Genomic DNA, 19,178 nt, shown 5'->3' on the forward strand with positions numbered 1-19,178 from the left:
AGGGGAGGATTGCAAGTTTAAGTCAGACTCAGCAATTTAGCAAGACCCTGTCTCAAAATAAAAAATGAAAAGGACTGGGATGTAGCTCACTGGTAAAGCACCCCTATGAATAAGGAAAGAAAAAAAAGAAAAAGAAATTTTAGGGTTTTACAATGTACTTGACCAAAGTATATCCATGTTTTATTGTCACTTGAAGTTTCCCTAAACATATACTTAGAAGCTAGCAATTTATAGGTCTATGTAAGTTTTTATTAATCAAAAGATATTTCTGTAAAAGAATATTTGACTAACTCAACCTATTTCTGTTTTCCTTTTAGGTTTAAGTTTTTGAAATTGAAGTAGATCTACATATTAAAAACTCATGTCTTTTCTTGTAAGTAAACCAGAGCGAATTAGGGTGAGTGTTTCCATTTTTCTGACTTTATTATTTTTCTTATTTAAAAAGTAAAGTGTTTTGGCAGATATTGTAGGTGGGTTTTTTTTGTGTGTGTGATACTCAGAATTATGCAGAAATAAGGGATGTAGGAAGTAAGGCAGACATTGCAACTTCTAACTCCTGAGAGAAGAGCTTGCAGGCAGAGACTACCCAGAAACACAGGATGTATTGCCAGCCTGTCTGATGGGAAAGAAACAAAGTGTCATATTTTATGAATAAATATCACTTACATGCTAAAGGACTTAATGTAAATACTACTTTTCAATGTAGATCCTATTAATGATCTACCATTTTCTTTTTTTTAATGTGTTTTTATACCTAGTATCAAATTATAACCAGGTGTGGTGATTCATGCCTGTAATCCTAGCTACTTGGGAGGCTGAGGCAGGAGGATTCTTTGAACTCATGATTTCAACCTGGGCAATGTAGCACATAGTGAGACTCCATCTCAGAAAAATAAATAAATAAAATAAGTATCAAATTTCAATTACTAGGACACTTTTTTCTATGTATAATCATTATTATTAACTGAAGACTTTAAAATTGAACATGAGAAAGTTATTATACCTTAAAACTTTCTCAGCCAAAGTAGGCTCAAGAACAAATATTGAATTTAACTTCTTTCTAAGTTCTCATAATTCCTCAGAGTGTCCTCTTTTGTTAATTATCAAGTACTTAATGTCTGAATACAGAAGTAATTATCTAAAAAATTTAATAGTGTATAAATGGTACGAGACATGATTTTACTTTTTATTATTAAAACAAATTATATTTCGAGGTATAGTGCATATAATTCTTAAAATTATTTAGGGTATTATTGTTTAAATTGGAAAAAATTATAGAGGACAGAATAATTTTATAGTTTCACAATCCATGTTATGTAACTTATTTGAGAATGTTACTTAATCTTTTATTTCAGTACTGGGAATTGAACCCAGGGGTACTCTACCACTGAGCTACATTCCCCAAACCCTTTTTATTTTTTACTTTGAGACAGCGTCTCACTAGGTTACTGAGGCTGGCCTCAAACTTGTGATCCTCTTTCCTCAGCCTCCAGAGGGTGCACCACCAACTCTGGTATTTTTTTCTTTTATGTTTATGTATATCAGAATAATTTATTTTTGTAAAGAGTAAACATCAGTGTTAATTGAGAGGAAGAAGTATATCTTTCCTTAGCCTAAACTCTTCTCAGCAGAAAGAATGCTTTGAGGCCAAACTTTAACCCTAGTCCTTAAGTGAAATACAATCTTAATTCCATTGCTTTTAAATATGAAGTACTTCTCTGTTTTAACCTAACCTCATTCAAGTGAAACCAGACCACTCATCAGTATAATGGAAATCTAATACTCATTTGAAGTAGGCTAGTAAAAGCAAACCATAGCATGATCCTGCTAGTTTGGTCCTTGTAAAAATGGTAGACAATGTAAACTTGGATGTCTTTAGAAACTCCAGTGGATAAAAGAATAGGCAGCTTGCTGTGTTTCCCTTGACAAACTAATGGAGGCTTGCGAAGAGCTTGTTTCATTTTTGTTTCCTATGTTTTGAATTCTAATAATACTTTTCAGATTGGCGTTAATGATTCAAGGCATCTGTAATAGATAGCTATGGAATGAATAAGAAGGAATAAAATGTAGTTTTTACATATAGGAAAGACAAACATGTTTCTCACAAGTAGGACCAATAGTATATATTTCGCATTTATCAGATATTAGGATTGGGATTAGTTATCCTTTTACCTAAGATTAGGTAAAGAGGAATTGAGAAGGAATTAGTCTTGTTTTTAGCTGATTTCAAGATTCTTTTCTATAGAAATGTATCCTAACTGTACTGCATGATTCTGTTTTTGTAGTTGTGGTTTTGTTTGTCTTTCTAAAGGCTGATGGCTAATTCGTTCTGGCTTGGAAGAAATACTAATTCTCTTTGGGGTTTTCCTCTTTAGCGGTGGGTCTCGGAAAAGTTCATTGTTGAGGGCTTAAGAGATTTGGAACTATTTGGAGGTAAGTACAGTATGACACTTAGCAATCACTTCAGGATAAATATCACTCTTCTTTCATTGATTAGATCAATGTTTATAAATTAGTGATTCTCAGTGCAAGTGTGCACTATAGTTGTTAGATTTATTTGGCTCCTTTTTTAATGCATTGCTTCCCAAAGATTTGAGGACTAATCTGGCAGTTGTCCTTGACCTGTCTTAATTGTTAGAAAGTCAGTGCAGTATTTACTTAAAGGCAGATATGTTTTTTTCTAAGTATTTGACCTGTTGAAGTACATAATTTTTAAAGGAAAAAGGTGTTTAAAAGTCTCTAGCCTTGAAGATTCTAAAAATAAAAGGAAATAACATGAAAGTTCTGGTTTTACTGACCCATCTAGTCAAGTCATTTTTTCATTGTAGGAATTATGAGACTTAAGAGTATTGAGGAAAATCTATCAGGGCAAAATATCAACTTTCTAAATATAAATTTCAGACGTAAAGTACATTTGCAACTTTGAGGTTTAATAGGCTAAGGCATTCTTCTTTGGCCATTTTGAGCAAAGTGAGCCTTTTGGGCAACAGTGATTTTAATTCAGTGCAAAGAAAATTGCTTTCTATAAAAATAATAGTAGTACAGCCCCATTCTTTGTATGCGAATATCAAGATAGTCTCTTAGGTTCTAATAGCCAAAGAAACCGGTTATCAGATTGAGTGCATTGGTTGGCTTACTCACAGTGCCTCCAAATAGGTTAAGTAATTGAAAATTCAAACTTGTTACTTACTAGGTGGTACCTATTAATTTTCCCTAATGCATCTCAAAGAAGTTCTAAAATAGAATTATTTGTGAATTTTGTCCAAGTATTGTCTCAGACAAATGAGAGTTTAGAAAATGATGAGTTCTTTTTTGTGTTAGTTATAAAGAGTAGAAACTGGGTACACAGAAAAGGAAAGACTAATGGAAAAACATTACATTCTGTTCCAATTTTCATTTTCTTCCCATGATTAATGTTAATAAAATTGTTTAAAAGTAAACATTTGGCTGTATATTGTGGTGCTCACTTACAATCCCAGTGACTTCGGAGGCTGAGGCAAGAGGATCCCAAGTTCAAGGCCAAACTCAGCAATGTAGCAAGACTCTGTCTCAGAAGTAAAAAATAAAAAGGGACTGGGAATGTAGCTCAGTAGAGCACTCCTGGGTTCAATCCCCAGAACATCTCAAAAAATAAAAATAAATAAAAGTTAAAATTGACATTAATGAAAATCAATTTGCAAGTGTAGTTTATAATGAATTAGGTATAAATAGTCTAGTGATTTGAATGAGTAGGTTTTGTATTTAGTGTCTTGAGTGTTGGAGCACTTGCTATCTTTTTTTTTTTAGTGTTGGGGGGGTACCAGGGATTGAACTCAGGGCTACTCAGCCACTGAGCCACATCCCCAGTCCTCCTAAGCTGCTGGGATTACAGGCATGTGCCACCACACCTGGCTCTATGTCTTATGAGAAGTATTTTTCTTGGTGACTAGACTTTTTCCTCTGATTTTGTTTAGTTTAAGATATTTAAAACTATATAATTTAAGATAGTGACACTAAATAATTACCCAAGTACTTTATATTTCAAAATCTTTAATGATAATTTTTCCCAATACTGATGATCGAACCCAGGACCTCATGCATGCTAGACAAACACTCTACCACTGAGCTGTGCTCCTAGTCCCCACTTTAATGATTTTTTTTTCACTTGTATGAAATGGGAAAAATAAAAAGCACATACAGAATTTGTCTAATTGAAGAGCAGAAAATTATTTCAATTGTCCTATAATTTGTTCATTTTCACTGAATAACAGTGATAAAAAGCCCTTGCTTAATTTGCATTGAGAAGAGAATATATCTGACTTTGTAAAATCACGATGGGGAATTACCCCTCATACATAACTGTATTAAAGGGCTTTTTGCCCTGAAAACAAACACTGTTTTCTAGTCCCTCTACTTCCTAGGAAATAGCCAACCATCACTGATTTTAAAATTAATTTTTGGAATGCAGATATAGTAGTAGAGCATTTGCCTAAGATGTGCTGGACCCTGGGTTTGATTCTTAATACCATGAAAAGGAAAAAGAAAGAAAGAAGAAAAGAAAAAAACCAAAAGAAAATAACTTTTTAGTTCATAAAGTATGAGACTGAAACCAGCCTATTCAAAGAGATGTGTGTGCTGATAACAAGTAAATGTATGACAGAACCGTAACAATTGAGTCCTACCCAGTAAAGAGTTCCCTTAGAGTAGTGCCTTGCCAAGTTTTGAAGAGTGGAAGATTCATGTTTAAAACCCTGTCTAGCTGTAGCATTTTCACTGTGTGTGTGTGTGTGTGTATGTGTGTGTTACGCTGCAGGCACTTTTTGCTATAATGACTCTTAAGTGGATTCTATTAATAAATGTAGTCCTAAGTGCAGTAATGCTGTTCTGAATGTGGGTGTGTCTTTTGCTAAACAACAAAATGCCAACAATCAATTTCTCTACTCCAGAGCAGCCTCCGGGTGACACTCGGAGAAAAGTAAGTGATTTTCTAGTCTCTAGCACGGTGGCTGTTGCATGAAGATGACTTATTGTGAAAATTTGTATGTTTCATTGGCTTATTATGTTATGTTTCTGCTTCTCTGTCATTGAGCTTTATTTGTAGAGTAAGTCTTCTACTTGTGGGGAATTCAGGTTTCACCCTGGATATACAGTTTGTAGAGTGAAAATGTCTCACTTTTTTTCTCTTCTGGGGATTAAGTTCTCTTCCCAACCAACCTCCTTATTGCACACCTCCTAGTCCCCAAAATGTTTCACCAGTCGGAATTCTGGCTGGTGACTTTAAATTCTCCCACCTTAGTCTGTTAATGGTAGATGCCAGTCCTTGAAGATAATATAGATCTCTGTCTAGATTTTAAGTCAAACCTTCAGATCTCCTACTGTAAAAAATAAAACCAAAATTAAAAATTTCAAAACTAAAAATTAACTTTTTCCATTAGCAAAAACTGCAGGACTTGCTCTGCTTCCTCCTCTTCTAGTTTATTTTACCTAAGTAAATAGTACTAGATGTACGCAATGCTTCATGCTGTTTTGGGAAACGTGAGCCAGTGTCTTTAAGAGACAGGATAATAATGCTTTTTTAAGTAGACTTCTGACTCAGTAAGGATTACAGACTCTTCTACCTTTTGCAGGTAGCCCCAAGGTTGAATGAAGAATGATGAGGTGACTGGGAATTTCTCAGTGATTACAGCTTTTTGACTGTGCTCATGTAGGCTGTCAGGAGCACTTCTCTACCAGATCCAAATACTTTCCATTCAGGAGACCCAAAAAGTTCCCTGGTAGGATGATTTTTTTTTCCCCCCAGAATACAATGCCAATTATATATAATTTTTATATATTCAGAGCTGTCAGTGTTATACCAAAAGCTATCCTGAGTGAAACCTGTGGAGAGTTGAAAGTGTTCATTTGGAATCATTTCATGAGTATTGTCTTTGTATGCTTTATTGTATTTTGTTTTAAGCTGCTTAAACAAAGTTATCATTTTATGGTCATTTGTAGATGTCAATAGCTTATGTACTTTCCTTTTTTACAGTACTGGGGATTGAACCTGGGGCATTTCATAACTGAGCTACATCTCCAACCTCTTTTATTTTGAGTTAGGGTCTGTTAAGTTGCTGAGACTAGTCTCTAACTTGTGATGGTTCTTCCTCAGCCTCCAGAGTAGCTAGGATTATAGGTGTGTTCCACCACACCTGACTTTATATGTTTTTCAAATACTTGGAAATGAATAAAATGTTTTTCATGGATAGGAACCTAAGAAAGATCTTAATTGTATTGGTTTCTTTCCCTGAACAATTTGAGATTATACATTATACTAATAAAGCTGTGCATGCTGCATTTAAAGATAATGAGCTAAATATTTAATTCCTTTTTTTGAATTTAGATCTTTTCTAAGTCTCATTGTAATGAACTAACTTCCCTTTCTTGTGTTAATATGAGACCAGACCTCTTCCTTTCACAGTACTGCTTTTGAGCTGGGTGCAGTGGCACTATGATCGTAGTAACTCAAGGGGCTGAGAAAGGAGGATCACAAATTCGAGGCCAGTCTCAGCAACTTAGCAAGACCCTGTTTCAAAATAAAAAGTAAAAAGAACTATGGATATAGTTTAGTGGTTAAGCACTCCTGGGTTCAATCCCTGGTACCAAAAAACAAACAAACCAACAAACCAAAACTGCTTTTTTTGGGGGCGGTTAGGGGGTAACTGGGATTGAACCCAAGGGTACTTTGTCACTTAGCTATATCCCCAGGCCTTTTTATTTTTTATTTTGAGCACAAAATTGCTGAGGTTGGCCTTGGACTCAATCCTCCTGTCTCAGCCTCCTAAGTTGCTAGGATTATAGGTGTGTGCCATCTCACCAGCTTGCCTTTGTTTCTTGGTTGGTTGATTTGCTTTCATAAGTGAAAGTTGGTCTCTCTGACTTCAGACCTATAGAATAGCCACAAAGTAGAAAACCTCCATTTTAGGATTGTTTCCAGTGAGTTGGGGACAGTGAGGCAGAGGAGCCACAGCAATCACTAGACTAGATAATGTCATGCAATTCCCAGTTGCCCATGAACTCACATTCCCAATTACCTAAAGAATTTTCCCATCTTCCTCCCTGTTTCCCTCCCTCCCATTTTTGTGTTGCTGTGGATTACATTTGGGGCCTCATACATGCCTGGCAGGTACTCCCCGGCCCAAGAATTTTATTTTCTAAAACTAACACTTTTGAATAGTTTTCTGTACTCCTGGATAGTAGAAATATTTGTCAAGTTGCTAACTAAGCACATCAATAGTTTAATGAATGTGTTTAAACTAGGTAGCCCCAAGATTGAATGAAGAATGATGACGGTGACTGGGGATTTCTCTTTGATTAAAGCTTTAACTTGCTTTTGTTTCTTGGTTTGTTTGTTTGCTCAACAAGGGCACATCTTAATGTGAAGCCTGGTGAGACAGTATACGTGTCCCTGACATGGAGGACATAGGTGGTAAAGTGAATCTATTTGTAGTTTTTCCAAAGGCAGTTATTTATTTTTTGGCACTAGGGATCGAACCCAGGGGTGCTTTACCACTGAGCTACATCTCTAACTCTTTTTATTTTTTTATTTTGAGACCAGGTCTCACTGAGTTGCCACATTGACCTCACATTTTGATCCTTCTGCCTCAGCCTCCTGAGTTGCTGGGATTACAGACCGACTCACATAGTTATTTAAAGTGTATATAATGAATATTTAATCTCAGGACTCAGTTTTCCTACATAGTTTCTCTTTCAGATTAGACAAAGTTTAAGGAGTTTGGAGCTTAGAGGAGAGAAAACCTTTAAATACAAAGTAGTTATTTTTCTTTCTTTTTTTTTTTTTTATATTGGAAAATACTTGTTTAATTCAAGACAATAACAATTCTGACTTATCTACTAAAATCTCTTATTGGGAAAATTAAAGAGAATATCTGCATATAATAAAGTAATGAAGGAGATTAGTCTCTGCAGCAACAAGTGAGGATCTAAGGAATAATTAAAGTATAAAATGATCATTTTTTGTGTCATAGAGTAAACAGATTAGCTAATTCTTGCACTGAATAAGTTGAGAGTCATTAAAAGCTTACTCAAAAAGAAAAGGAAAAAAAAGTGAGAGAAAAATGATGAGGACATGTGCATAAGAACCAAAGAAATATTGGGTAAAAAAAAAAAAATACAAACAGCTATGAATGGGTCAAAAATATTCTTCAAAAATTCAGCTAAATTGAAGAGTGAAAAATTGTAAAATAAATATATATCTTTAGTGAATTGAAAAATATAATGGAAATATTTCAAAGTAGTTATTTTTCATTGGGGGCCATAATGTTACCTGCCCAAAACTGCAGTACTTTCTCATGTGCAGGTGTCAGATTCTGGTCTGTAGAGTGCCCCTGGTGACAGGGGGGTCCAGTGAATGTGTTGTGTAAGTGCTGGCATTTCTAATATAGGCCATTTTGTTGAGCCCTGTCTCCAAAGGAACTGGCATTCGTCCTGCCCTCCTTTTTAGCCCATGGAAATGACAGATCATGGGCAGAAAACCTCATTTCAATCTTTGCTTTAATGATTTTTATTTTTTAAATATGTGTCAAGACAGCTTTTTGTTAGCGCATCTCGGGTTGCCGTGGTACCCGGGCTAGCTCTGCAGGTGGAGTGATGACCCGCCGTGGTGGTGGGAGCCGTGGGGAGACCCGGACACCGGGGAGCTGGAGACAATAACAGGTTGTTTGCTGAAGAATGTAACATATCCTGTTGACCTATGCCAGGCAGGGCTGCAGAGAATCATCCCAGGTTCATCTCCTTTGGAAAACTATTACGTGGCTTTTTCACAGTGCCAAGGTCACCTCCTCCCTCCTCTTCAACCTTCTGGTGAAGCTTCTCATTGAAATTTTCACACTGAAATGAATGATATTTGGTTGTGTAGCTTTCCCACTTACAGTTGAAAAAATGGAATTTGAAATTATAATGGATACCTATAAAATCTTGATTTTGGCCCTTAAAATGGTTTCAACTTATATTTACTATTTTAATGCTTAATAAAAACAACTGGGAAACACTAAAAAATAAAAAATATGTGTCAAGACAGACAAGGTTCCTTTCTCAGGAAGCTTGGCATTCTAGTGGGGAAGACAGGAAATAGTTAAACAAACTTCAGTGATGATTACTATGAAGAAAATAAAGCAAGGAGATCTAATAAAGTAACTAGGAGCCTACTTTGCTTTATAGTCTTCTCTGAAGAGACGACTTTTTTTTTTTTTTTTTTTTTTTTGGTACCAGGTATTAAACCCAGGGGCACTTAAACACTGAGCCGCATCTCTAGCCTCTTTTTAAAAATATATATATATTTGTAGACAGGGTCTCAGTTGCTTAGTGTCTCACTTGCTAAGTTGCTGAGGCTGGGTTTGAACTAGCGATCTGTTGCCTCAGCCTTAGTCCCTAACTGCTGGGATTACAGGCATGTGCCACCGGCATCCAGCTTGATGAGATGACAGTTAAGGTACACCTCTGTGATGAATTGAGGCAGCAGTGAGAAAATGTCAGAGGAGAGTGGTAAGGGAAGAGATCAAAGAGGTGGGCAGGGGTCAGATCTTGTGGATAGTCATAGGCCAGAACAGAAAGTTTGGGTCTGAAAGCAACCCACTGAGCTTTCTGTTAACAGGTGGGACATTGATTTTATTGAGTTTAGACTTCTTGCTCAAATTGCTGCTCCGATTTTCTCTTGTATCTTTCTCACCTGTGTGAGGTACATGGCATGTAGTAACCAGTATTTTAAGATTGTTCTAAAGACAAGATCATTTTTCAGAGAGCTACAGTGACAATTAAATGATCATAGAATTGGTTTTCATAGATAGCAAAAGCGAGGTGCTAAGCAACTTAGTGAGACCCTGCTCTAAACAAACAAAACAGGGCTGGGGATGTGGCTCAGTGGTGGAGTGCTCCTGAGTTCAGTTCCCAGTACACCACCAAAAAAAAAAGTAGACAGCAGTGGAGGGAGAAGAATGGAATAACACATATTGAATACCTGTTGTGTAGCAGGCAGCTATACTCTTTATATATTTTATATCATGTTATAGTTACAACAAACCTGCAAGATGGGAATTATACTGCTGCTGAGAAAGCAGAGACCCCAAGAGATAAGAATGACTCATTCAGGTTCACAGGGCAAGTGATAGACCTGAGTTCAAATTCTGCCTCTGGCTCCTAAGGCTATGATCTTTGTATTATACCATATGTTTCACTTAAAATAGCATTTTCTTTCTCAAAATTTAACAGATGTTAAGCAACAAAAATTTCCTAGACAGTTCTCGTTGGGAAATGGTAGGTTAAAAAATGTTGAATAAGTAGTATAATACTTCCCCATGCTTTTGGTATGGGACTATACCTTGTGCTTCTCCATGACAGAGATTTAATTGGTTGTGGAAACTTTTTCATGCATTAGCTGCTAGGACCAGTGTTCCATGGTTCCTATTTTGGGTAAGTACCACACTGAAAACAACTCAGTAGACAAATAGACTGAAAAGCCAGGCATGGTGGCACACACCTGTAATCCCAGCAATTTGGGATGCTGAGGCAGCAGGATCACAAGTTTGAGGCCAATCTCAACAACTTAGTAAGGATCTCAGCCAGAGAGACCTTATCTCAAAATTTAAAAAAAAAAAAAAAAAAAAAAAGACAGAAATAAAAAATGTCTGGGGATATGGTTCAGTGGTAAAGCACCCTGAATTAAATCTCTAGTACCCCACCCCAAAAAAAAACCAGCCATGGTGGCATATACCTATAATTCCAGCAATTTAGGAGGCTGAGGCAGGAGGATCTTGAGTTCAAATCCAGCCTCAGCAACTTAGTGAGGTCCTAGGTAATTTAGCAAAACCCTGTCTCAAAAATAAAAAATGAAAAGGGCTGGGGATGTGGCTCAATGATTAAACACCCCTGGGTTCAATCCCCAGTACCAAAAAAATAAAATAAACAAATAGACCAAGGACAGAAAAAAGCATTTCCACCTTGGAGAAAACTGACATGACCAGTAAATATATGAAGAGATGTTCACCTTAATTAGTAATCAGGGAAATGTAAATCAAGCCCACAATGAGATTGGTAAAAATTAAGAAATCTTGTCAATGTGTGGTGGTGCATGCCTCTAATACCTCTGACTCCAGAGGCCGAGGCAGGAGGATTACAAGTTTGAGGCCAGCCATAGCAGCTTAGCAAGACCTAAGCAACTTAGTGAGACCTTGTCTCAAAATAAAAGGGGTTGGAGATGTGGTTCAGTGGTTAAGCATCCCTGAGTTCAATCCCTGGTTAAAAAAAAAAAAAAAGGCGGGAACTCTGAATATACCAAGTGTTGGGAAAAGATGGATCAGCCAAGTGTAAATTGGTATAACCATTTTGGAAAACAATGTGGCATTATCTCATAAAGTTGATTGTTTATATACTCTGGGACCTAGCAATTCTGTCCACTCCTAGGTTTAAGCTTTAGTCAGGAAACACATCCAGATATGTTTAAAGTAGCACACTTCATCCTAGCAGAATTGGAATACAACCCAAAATGCCCATCAGTATTGGAATGGATAAATTGAGGCTTGTATTTTTTATTTCAAGACAGGATCTTGCTAAGTTACCTAGGGCCTCACTAATTAGAGGAACATCATAGAACAGTAAAAGTGGGTAAACAGCTAAAAACAGCAGTATTGCTGGGTCTTAGAAATAGAAAAAATGGACCACATTAGAAATGGAGTTTGTTAAGAGTGCTTAATTTTGCTTGACTAACTTCCTCTTAGTGTCAGCATAAGTGGTAAGGGAGGCAGAACCCCACTTGGCTTCTTTCCCCATAGGTGTTGTCAACTGTTTTGAAACCAGATGTGCTATAAACATCAGCCATTCAAAGGATACATTAATTTCCCTGCCTGGCCCCAGATCTTGTCTGTGCTGTGTACTCACATTTTGAAGTTTGCCAAGTCATTTTATCTCCTTGGCCCTTATTTTCGTTATTGAAAAATAGAGTTATCTACTTCACTGAGCTATAGGGAAGATCAAATGCAATGTGAAAATGCTCGAAAAGTATATTATATTCAAATAACAAGTTTGAACATGACTGTTTTCATGGGCTTCTGTGCAGAGCCACTTCCCTGGTGATCATTCAAATACCATGTTGTCAGAACATTCCCTACTTGAGTCCTTCTAGCTAGTGCTGAGCCAACAACACTTCATGTGTTCATAAAGATTTTTTTTTTTCTGACTAGGGAGCAGGTTTTTGGTTTTGTTTTGGCACCAGGGATTTTACCACTGGGTCACATCCACAACCTTTTTCATTTTTTATTTTGAGACAGGGTCTCACTAAGTTGCTGAAGCTGGCCTCAAACTTGATCCTGCTGCCTCAGTGTCCCGAGCTGCTGGGATTACAGTCATACACCACCACACCTAGCTAGGGACCAGATTTCTGAATGTAGCATATGACATATGAGCTGGCTTGGGTCTCTCCATTTCAGTTGAATACACATCTGAAGAAAGAGGGTCTAACCCAGGCATGGTGGTGCATGCCTGTAATCCAGCAACTCAGGAGGCTGAGGCAGAAGGGTCACAAGTTTGAGGTCAGCCTGGGCAATTCAGCATGACTCTATCTCAAAATAAAAAAATAAAAAGGGTAAAAGTGTAAAGCACCCCTGGGTTCAATCCCTTGTTACCCACCTCCCTCCACAAGAGAAAAGAGTATCAGAAAGAAAGAGAAATATGGGCCCTAAACCATACAAATATATGTAAGTCTAGAAGAAAATCAAGCCCATTTAGCTGAAAGAAGAGCTGTTGGTCTGCTGTGTGTTTTGCTTTCAACCCTCAGACATTGCTGAACACTTTCCTTTAGGACCTCAAAGTCCAGAGGCACAACTCTACATGGCATCTGCGTGACAGGGCAGGGCAGGGCTCTGGCTTCATTTGCAGCATGAGAGCACAGAAGGAGGGAGCAGGTTGCTTCTGCTGCTGGGGAGACAGCTGAGAACTGGCAGCTGTGTTCCTGGCCTACAGTTCAGTGCCTGCATTGTCACCTTGCTTTACTTGGAAGTATCAGGGGATGACTAGCCTGGGCTCTTGGTTTGTTTAAGAGAGGGCTGCTTCTGCCCACATTTTCTCTACAGCAAGATTTAGCATTTGACTTTTTGAGAACTTGCAGTTCAGGACCTTAAAAGCAAGACCCTAATAGAGCAGGAAATTCAAGAGAACCCTCCATCTTTCTATCTCCCTCCTCTTTTCTAAATATACCTTTCTCCAGACATCTCTTTCCCCAAGTAAGAATTTAAAATTTTTTTTTTTTTTTTTTTTTTTTTTGCGGTACTGGGGATTGAACTCAGGGCCTTGTGCTTGAGAGGCAAGCACTCTACCAGCTGAGCTATCTCCCCAGCCTCGATTTCATAGATTTTTAACAAATGAATCAGCTGTAGGAACAAGCAGATTGACAGTGACTAGAACAGCCCCTTGTGGTCCCCCCACATTTGTAGACATTGTAGCACTTACTCAGATGTCTGAAATATCAGTCATCAGCGTTGATTCCTACGCTGTACATCTTATGTTTTCTCTCCAAATAGTGTTAGTACTGTTTCTTTGCCTCCAAGTCAGGATTTGTGTGTTTGTTTAGACACCAGTTTCCTCATGGGTTTAAATTACCACCTTCACCCAACTCCTATCCCACCCCATTTTCTCTGTTAACCTATTTTTGTTTTTCTTTAGACCAATGAAGCAAGCTCAGAGTCGATAGCATCCTTTTCTAAACAAGAGATCATGAGTAGCTTCCTGCCAGAGGGAGGATGCTATGAGCTGCTTACCACTATAGGTAATGTCCAGAGACTATCATTACTTTTCTGTTCCAGGGGACTGCTGTAGCTTTTTCAGTGGTTAGTAGGATTTACAGTGACAAAACTGGCTTCTGTGGGTCATCTTTGTGTTTTGTTTTGTTTTTTTCTGCCAAGAAGTTTCCAGGAGAGAAACTCTTTTGTGCCATTTTTTTCTTCATGGTTGTACACTTCTGATGTCTTGGGTTATAGTAGAATAGTTGACTGAGGAAGGAACTGAGTAGAAAAACCAAGAAATATCAGTCATGAAAATAATAGTAGGGAAATTTTTAAATTGAATTTTCTGTTGAAATCAAGTTTCTTTTCCTTTAAAGAGAATAGAAACTGTTGTGGCTATTGTCCTTGCTTATGGCATTCCTCTTTTCTTTTAGGCAAAGGATTTGAGGACCTGATGATAGTGAATCTAGCAAGATACAAACCAACAGGAGAATATGTGACTGTACGAAGGATTAACCTAGAAGCTTGTTCCAATGAGATGGTGACGTTTTTGCAGGTAATAAAAAATGAATGCAACACTTAAAAGTTCCATAGTAACTACAAGACATCTCTCACCTTAGCATTCAGAAGTCCAGAAGCTTTCAGTGGAAAATCTTAGGCATTTGACACTAAGAATTGAGCCATCATATATATTTTATGCTCCCTTCTTCAAATATTCCTTTCTCACTCATTTATTATTTAAAGAGGCTAAGTAAGTAGCCCACAGTAATACACAGTAAGTAAGTGACAGAGGCAGCATTCAGACCCAGGCCATCTTGTTCTTGCCCTGCCACCAGTGGCTATCTTCTGGCTCTTAGCATCCTGCTTGCTTTAGGTCCCTTCCTATTTAGGAAGCAAATAGTTGCCTTCTTGTTTATTTGAGAGAGACCACAGGTCTGGGAACTGACTGGGGCCTTGAGTCTCCTTTGCTGACGTGGCTTGGATTTAGGAGCCTGCTCTGTGTATGTTCAGCGTACTTGCTTGCAGCCCTGCCTCTTCTGTGTTTGCAGTGTTTTCCCGAATTGAAGCTTACCTGATGGTGCTCTACTCTCACTTCATCTATTCAGAGTAGCTTGCTGGGGCTGAGGATGGAGCACAGCTAGTAAAGCAGCTTTGTTATTTGAGAAAAAAAAAAAAAAATCTGAGTTTGTTCTAGTGCATGTTAGACTTGTGTGATTCTTTTGGCTTTCATTCTGTGAAGCACAGGATAGGCAGAAGGTACATACTGCTTGGCTTTAGCTCTTGTCCCAAAGAACCAAAGACCAGGACCCTGGAATTTCTGTAGATCTTATGTCTGATTTTTTTTTTTTTTACACTCCTATAGCTGCTTCTGAGGAAGAGATCACTTGGTCTGACGTTGTTGGAAAATGTGTTTCATAGTTGTCATTTGTTCATTTGTTCTTTATACTTTGTTTCTATCAACTATTAGATTTTCATTTATAATAGAAAATTGGTATTTGTTTTCTTCAAGAGGAGTTCTGTACCTTGGCCTTTGAAGTTGAGCTAAGCTTTTAACTTCCTAAATCTTTAATCAGAAGTTTATTTTCATCATCTCCGAGATGGCTAACTGGAACCCTCCAGTGTGTTGACAGCAATTTTCCTGTCTGGTCGGGGATTGTTTCTTGAGGCTCAGTATGAGGCCACCCTGAAACCTAAGCAGGTAAAACAGACTGCAGGAACAGCAGGGCTCAGTTTCTCCTATATTGGAAGCACTTGGGCTGATCCTAGGATTCTGAGAAGAACATCCAAAAAGAACTAGTTTCCCATGTTATTCATGCTCCCACCTTCACACTGGGTATCATTCTTCAGGGCTCCTTGATTCTGACTTCATCTTTCCCATTCCTTTCAGGGGGAACTTCATGTCTCTAAGCTCTTCAACCATCCCAATATCGTGCCATATCGAGCCACCTTTATTGCAGACAATGAGCTGTGGGTTGTCACAGCATTCATGGCATATGGTGAGTGGGAAAGGGTTCCTGGTACAGAGGGTTCTAAGAACTCTTTCGGCAGAATGCTTACGTGCCATCGCCTTCCTCTGTTACCTTTTGCTTCCTCCCCACAATTCTTTTCTTCAGGTTCTGCAAAGGATCTTATTGGCACACACTTCATGGATGGCATGAATGAACTGGCGATTGCTTATATCCTGCAGGGGGTGCTAAAGGCCCTGGACTACATCCACCATATGGGCTATGTGCACAGGTACACTTTTTTTTTCTTTGTATTTTTGTAGATGGACACAACACCTTTATTTTATTTATTTATTTTTAATGTGGTGCTGAGGATTGAGCCTAGTGCCTCACACATACTAAGCAGGGGCTCTACACTGAGCTACAACCTCAGCCCCCACAGGTACACTCTTCAGCAACTTCACCTTCTATTAATAAGAGCGAATGCTGTGGTGCATGCTTCTAATTCCAGCAACTCAGGAGGCCGAGGCAGGAGGTTCACCAGTTGGAGGCCTACCTCAGCAACACAGTGAGACCCTGTCTCAAAATAAAAATAAAAAAGGGCTGAGGATATAGCTTATCCTAGTAGAGTAGCCCTGTGTTCAGCCCCACTACCACAAAACAAGCAAAAGGAACTTGTGGCCATGAACCCTCAGGGAAACAGTTGAAAGTTGACTGGAATTAATGAAGCCAGAGTTTAAATCAAGGATCTAGGTTTTGACCTTGCCACTGATGGTAGTGATCGTAGTCTGTCAGTGTTGAAGCTGCTGTTTTGTGTTTACTGGACAGCCTGGTCCTGAGTATTATGTGAGAGGAACAAACGAACATCTGACATGGACCACTCCCCTGCCTCCTTCCTTGTATGCTCCTGAGTGGGTCCTAAGATGAGTGCCTGGAGCAAAGAGATTTCTTAGTAGGTGGTGTCAGGAAAACTGGCTCATAGTAGGAAAGATGATAAAACTGGAACTCCCTCTATATTCATATACGGAGAGAACTCCCGATGGATTAAAGGCCTAAGTGTAAGATATAAAACTCAGACTTAAACAGAAGAAAATGTGAAGAAATGGTTTTGTGATCTGAGACATAAAACAACTTTTAAACATTTTAGAAACATAAAACATAAGGCAAAAAAATGATGAATTTGATTATATGAAGATTCAGTTCCCTATTCAATGAAGAATTCCATGAACAAAGTGAAGAAATGGGCAAGAGTGGAAGATGATGTTAACTTTGTCTAAAATACACAAGAGATTAATAAGAAAATTTTGCAAAGCAACGAGAAAAGGACAACAAAGAGTAGGAAAATGGGCAAAGGATATGAAGTTTATAAAAGAGAAAACCTAAAAGCTAACAGTCATAAGAACCAACCCCGAAACCTAGCAATCAGAGAAAAGTAAATGAAACCAAGATGTCACTTTATACTCTTGAAACCAATGGTGGCTGGGTGAAGCCCAGTGCAGTGGGAACTTGAAGCTCCTTCCTTTTCAGATAGTGGAAGATGCCTGATGCAGCCAGTCAGATACACAGACAGTTAATACTGCCTCTGGGGTGTACACCCAAAGAAACCTTCGTACAGCCCCATGAGGGAACATATGCATGAATGTCATTGGTCATATTTGTACTGAGTAGAGGCAGTATGAGTGTCCTTCCCTGGAGAATGGGAGAATGAGACTGAAAGTGGTAGATCCCACCCTGGGCTCTACATGGCAAGCAAAAGCAAAGATCAGACATGTAAGATATATAAAGACAACTATCAGGTGGGTCTTGAAAATATAGTACTGAGAAAGGAAGAATGAGTTGCATAACAGAACCATTAGGTAAATTTAAAATGTATGTACAAAAGAATGACATACTTTACAAGAATGCCTACAAATGGAAAGTATAGATTAAAAGCATTTGTAGATGTAGTGGTATATGCCTGTAATCCCAGCAGCTCAGGAGACTGAGGTAGGAGAATCATGAGTTCAAAGCCAGCACCAGCAATTTAGTGAGGCACTAAGCAACTCAGTGAGACCCTGTCTTTAAAAAATATATATGGGGATGTGGCTCAGTGGTCAAGTGCCCCTGAGTTTAATCCTTGTCATGCCCACCCCACAACACACACACACACACACACACAAATGCAGAATAGGACATAGTAAGTTTTAAGATCTGATTGCCGGGTGTGGTGACATGCCTGTAATCCCAGTGGCTTAGGAGACTGAGGCAGGAGGATCACAGGTTTGAAATCAGCCTCAGCAACTTAGCAAGGCTGTAAGCAACCTAGTAAGACCCTGTCTCAAAATAAAAAATAAAAAGGGCTGGGGATGTGGCTCAATGGTTAAGCACCCTTAGGTTTAATCCTTGGTGCCAGAAAAAAAAATCTGATGATATATACATGGGTTCATGCTATCTTCTCTTTTTTTGTATGTTTGAAGTTTTCATAAAAACATGTTTATGTATAAAATGTATAACATGCACCTGGGTGTGAGTTGACCTGATCTAGTCTGTAAATGCTGAAGGCTTTTAGTGTGAGGGGCTCCTATTGCTCATTACACCCCTCTGCTTCCCTACCAGGAGTGTTAAAGCTAGCCACATTCTGATCTCTGTGGACGGGAAAGTCTACCTTTCTGGTTTACGCAGCAACCTCAGCATGATCAGCCATGGGCAGCGGCAACGTGTGGTCCATGATTTTCCTAAGTACAGTATCAAGGTCCTCCCTTGGCTCAGCCCTGAAGTCCTTCAGCAGGTCTGTGCACAGGGTCCCAAGGAGTTCCTACCTCCCAACAACTCATGATTTTCCAGGAAAGCCCACAGGAATTTCCTGGGATGGGGTGGGATGGCTTCCTACTTCTGAGTGGAGTAAAGCGATCCTGGAGGGAGGGGTCCCTGTTGGCCAGGTATGCCTAGGTATCCAACTTAACATGGATATTATCTACCCATTGCAGGTAGATGTGGTTCCCTCTTGCTGGAGTCCTCTTTCAACTCCCCTTGGGGTCTTTCCCACCCTATGGAAGAGTGTGCATTTTGGAAATGCTTGATACTCTTGAGATCCCTATGCTTTGCAGGAGCAGGACCCCAGTGTTCTTCCAGCATATTACATAGCAGCACCAAACATTTTTTCCTTGTAAAATAGCAGTTAATCTTCAGCAGTACAGGCAAGGAGAGTCATTAGCAGCTGGTTCTGATTGTGGAACAGGCATTCTTTCCTCCTCAGTTTTCGTTGAAACATTCTTTTTCTAAACAAAGACTGGGACTACAAATGAAGTCATCTGTGGCTTTTTTCTTCTGATTTAGAATCTTCAGGGTTATGATGCCAAGTCTGACATATACAGCGTGGGAATCACCGCCTGTGAACTAGCCAATGGCCATGTCCCCTTTAAGGATATGCCTGCCACTCAGGTGAGCCTGTAGCCCAGTGGTTCCCTTCTTACCCACCTGCCTGCCTTCCATAAAAGTTTCCTGAGTA

At 38.7% G+C, this 19,178-nt stretch overlaps 1 protein-coding gene across 9 annotated transcripts in view; it reads left to right on the top strand.

Annotated features, from left to right (window-relative positions):
• STRADA (STE20 related adaptor alpha) overlaps positions 1-19,178 on the top strand; it is a 30,615-nt gene that overhangs the window by 7,329 nt on the left and 4,108 nt on the right. For 4 of the 9 annotated variants that reach the window (XM_079132358.1, XM_079132359.1, XM_079132357.1 and 1 more), the window contains 10 exons: positions 318-397; positions 2,376-2,433; positions 4,926-4,954; positions 12,456-12,557; positions 13,687-13,789; positions 14,180-14,301; positions 15,634-15,742; positions 15,860-15,983; positions 18,287-18,458; positions 19,007-19,111. In XM_079132358.1, the coding sequence (XP_078988484.1) occupies positions 362-397; positions 2,376-2,433; positions 4,926-4,954; positions 12,456-12,557; positions 13,687-13,789; positions 14,180-14,301; positions 15,634-15,742; positions 15,860-15,983; positions 18,287-18,458; positions 19,007-19,111 (960 nt within the window). In that variant the 5' untranslated portion in view covers positions 318-361. Of the gene's footprint in view, positions 1-317; positions 398-2,375; positions 2,434-3,575; positions 3,922-4,925; positions 4,955-12,455; positions 12,558-13,686; positions 13,790-14,179; positions 14,302-15,633; positions 15,743-15,859; positions 15,984-18,286; positions 18,459-19,006; positions 19,112-19,178 lie in introns of those variants that run through there. The other 5 variants (XM_079132364.1, XM_079132363.1, XM_079132361.1 and 2 more) reach the window with 4 other exon arrangements.

The sequence above is a fragment of the Sciurus vulgaris genome (assembly GCF_902686455.1).
Source record: "Sciurus vulgaris genome assembly, chromosome: 3".
In the NCBI taxonomy this organism is placed as follows: Eukaryota; Metazoa; Chordata; class Mammalia; order Rodentia; family Sciuridae; genus Sciurus; species Sciurus vulgaris.